Genomic DNA, 2,500 nt, shown 5'->3' on the forward strand with positions numbered 1-2,500 from the left:
ACCGAGAGTCTTTAGAATTATTCAAGGATTTCACGTAAATTTGTCATACAAATACGTATAAAAAACAGAAGTATATCTAAATAAGCTTTAAAAATAATAGGTGATATATTGGGATGACTCATACTATAGAAAGAAGCGAGAGCATGCGCTGTCAGCTGCTCAATCGGCACGGGACAGCGGGCACCAGCTGACAGCCACGGCAGTCGAAAGGCCTTTCGGTTGCCTGCTGAAAAATTGCCTTACACACTGGTTGACTGGCAAAGTAGAGGTGAGTGCTTTACCAACCTGTATTATCCTGATGTGTTCGTCTATGAAGCGAGTGAATTTAGAGAAGGAACGAGGCAGGGAAGTGTAGAAATCGGGTCGGGGTTGAGGTGCGTCGTCTGACATCGTCCGCGGTATTGATCCTGGGAGCCACTGCGTCCCGACGTCTGAACGCGATGCTGTTGCCAAGACACGGGGTATCGGCATTACGTAACGCTAATGGTTCGTTTTCGTAATGCACCCATAAAGGAAAGTAATGATATGGAAAAAGAACATCTAAAAACATTCAAAATGACATATATCTTGACATCACTATAGCGGGAGAAGTATTGCAGAAACGCGAGCCAAGAGCATGGGATTCGGACGGCGTGCGAGTCCCAACTCATAAGTGAGGTGTGAGGTACCGCATACCACTCTTTCAGAACAAGACTTCTTCCATACAACAGTAAATATCTCTTGGTTATTGTTGTGTTTTTCGAAGGTCACTATCACTAGTCATCATCTAGGAAGCCGAGTAAAACAACCGTAAAATCGTAGTATATGAAGTAATTCCATTCTTCGATGTTTACCTCGTATTTGAAATAATCTTCAAGTTAAAATGTCATATCAGAGGGATTATTTATTACTTTTAATCTCCATTTTAATATATTCGGTGTACAATCTCGAGTGCATGCAATGGTGGCAGAAAGTGTCCCCTAATGAGTGAGACTTTGTGATGTGATATGCCTGTTGATTAGGAATTAATTGTCTGTTATCCACTGACAGCAGGAATTACTAGTTGGTTTAGGTCAGTTGATGTTGATTTTGCTTGTAGAACGTGCTGAAGGACCTGGGTGCTATATATTATGAATGCTATGTATTATGTATGATCAGATTATCATTATTTTAAGTATGCTATGAAACTAAGTGGAATACTCATATTCTCAGAAATTATGAAAAATACAGTCATTCATATAACAGTGATATAATCTAAGTACATGGCAAATGTTTGATAATTAATATTTTTTGAAAAATGATACTGGTACTCAATAGTTATCTGCATGAAGTGTGAAAGCTGAAGGTTGAAATTGACTTTGAAAAATGATATGAGGTTGTTACTTATGCTCAAAGAGTTGTTATTCATTTGAGTATAAAAAACACATCTTTTTTGCATAAGAACAGACTCCAAGCCTATTGCCATTCTTAGAAAAGCCAGTAAACCTCCACCTTGTATATTTTAGCGAGATAGAGCTCATAGCCTTCCTTGACAGTTTATTGTAAAGTATGGTACCATGGTAAATGTTTAGTAGATACACATGCCTGCCAGTGGTCTCATACCATTTAGCAATTGCTTGACACTGTTTGTAGGGCATCTATCACCAATCATTACTAAGTTTACATGGATCTTGATGGAACATATTCAAAATCATTTATAGAAAGAAAATATTGTTTATGAGGTACTATGGATGTCTTCTAAACCTTTACCAGAACTAGTCCTACTTCTGTCTTGCCAAAATATATATGGTTGAATTTTGTTAGCCTTTGCCTGAATGGCAAGAGGCATGGAGACTGCAAGGATTACTTGAAGCTGCACCAATATTGAATTGGTCTCAGAATTGTAATTCTTCCAACAAAGATCACAGCAAGTTTTTAGTGAAATTAGATAGATCACAACCTAGGTAATTGCAAGAAGAAAATCCTGTTTTTAAAGCTATTGGTTACATACTTGGTGTCAGTTCTAGGATAATACCTGCTAGTGGCTCATGCTTGGGAAATCCTGATTGATAATTAAGATTTACCATAGTTTAACTCATTGCGGACGAGGGGCCTAACAACTTAGCTGGTCGCCAGGGCAGGCGGTCTACAACAATAGTATCACCAGCTAAAAATTAGAGGGACGAGGAAAGGGTTTACTCCACCCTCCAGGTAGCGCAGACTAGCCCAAACAATATTTTTCATAAATCCATCATAAAATGTGGTTTTAGGCTGACTTTGGAACCCTGTAGCTCAGGAGCTAGCACTGCTATAGCTATAACTTAATGACTATGTGTGCGCTTCAACTGTGAACAGATCCTGATGTCGCGTCATGTATGCATTAAGTCCCGTCTTTTAGGCCTAATTGATGCTGAAATTTATGTCATGACATCCATACGCAATGGGTTAAGATACATGTGCAAGTTCTTGCATATGAAGAAGATAGGGTTTTGATATGAAGGTATTTTTACATATTTCCCTAATATAGAGTAGAAACAAATAT

The 2,500-nt window shown here is 38.5% G+C and overlaps 3 protein-coding genes across 5 annotated transcripts in view; 2 read left to right on the top strand and 1 right to left on the bottom strand.

Moving 5' to 3' along the window:
• Positions 1–415, bottom strand: part of LOC122255453 (uncharacterized) — a 7,565-nt gene extending 7,150 nt beyond the window's left edge. The window contains exon 1 of the mRNA XM_086538200.1: positions 286–415. Within this exon, the coding sequence (XP_086394326.1) occupies positions 286–390 (105 nt within the window). The 5' untranslated portion in view covers positions 391–415. The remainder of the gene's footprint in view (positions 1–285) is intronic.
• The window catches only part of LOC147471567 (nuclear receptor 2C2-associated protein-like), a 15,112-nt gene continuing 12,759 nt past the window's right edge, over positions 148–2,500 (top strand). The window contains exon 1 of one of the 2 annotated variants that reach the window (XM_086538459.1): positions 148–268. The gene's annotated coding sequence lies outside the window, so the exon portion shown is untranslated. Of the gene's footprint in view, positions 269–574; positions 710–2,500 lie in introns of those variants that run through there. The other variant, XM_086538461.1, reaches the window with a different exon arrangement.
• LOC122255450 (uncharacterized) overlaps positions 160–2,500 on the top strand; it is a 12,334-nt gene continuing 9,993 nt past the window's right edge. The window contains exon 1 of one of the 2 annotated variants that reach the window (XM_043019490.2): positions 160–268. The gene's annotated coding sequence lies outside the window, so the exon portion shown is untranslated. Of the gene's footprint in view, positions 269–587; positions 710–2,500 lie in introns of those variants that run through there. The other variant, XM_086538458.1, reaches the window with a different exon arrangement.

Source organism: Penaeus japonicus, unplaced genomic scaffold (genome assembly GCF_977035675.1).
Source record: "Penaeus japonicus unplaced genomic scaffold, GWHDUDI00000001_assembly GWHDUDI00000007, whole genome shotgun sequence".
NCBI classification, from domain to species: Eukaryota; Metazoa; Arthropoda; class Malacostraca; order Decapoda; family Penaeidae; genus Penaeus; species Penaeus japonicus.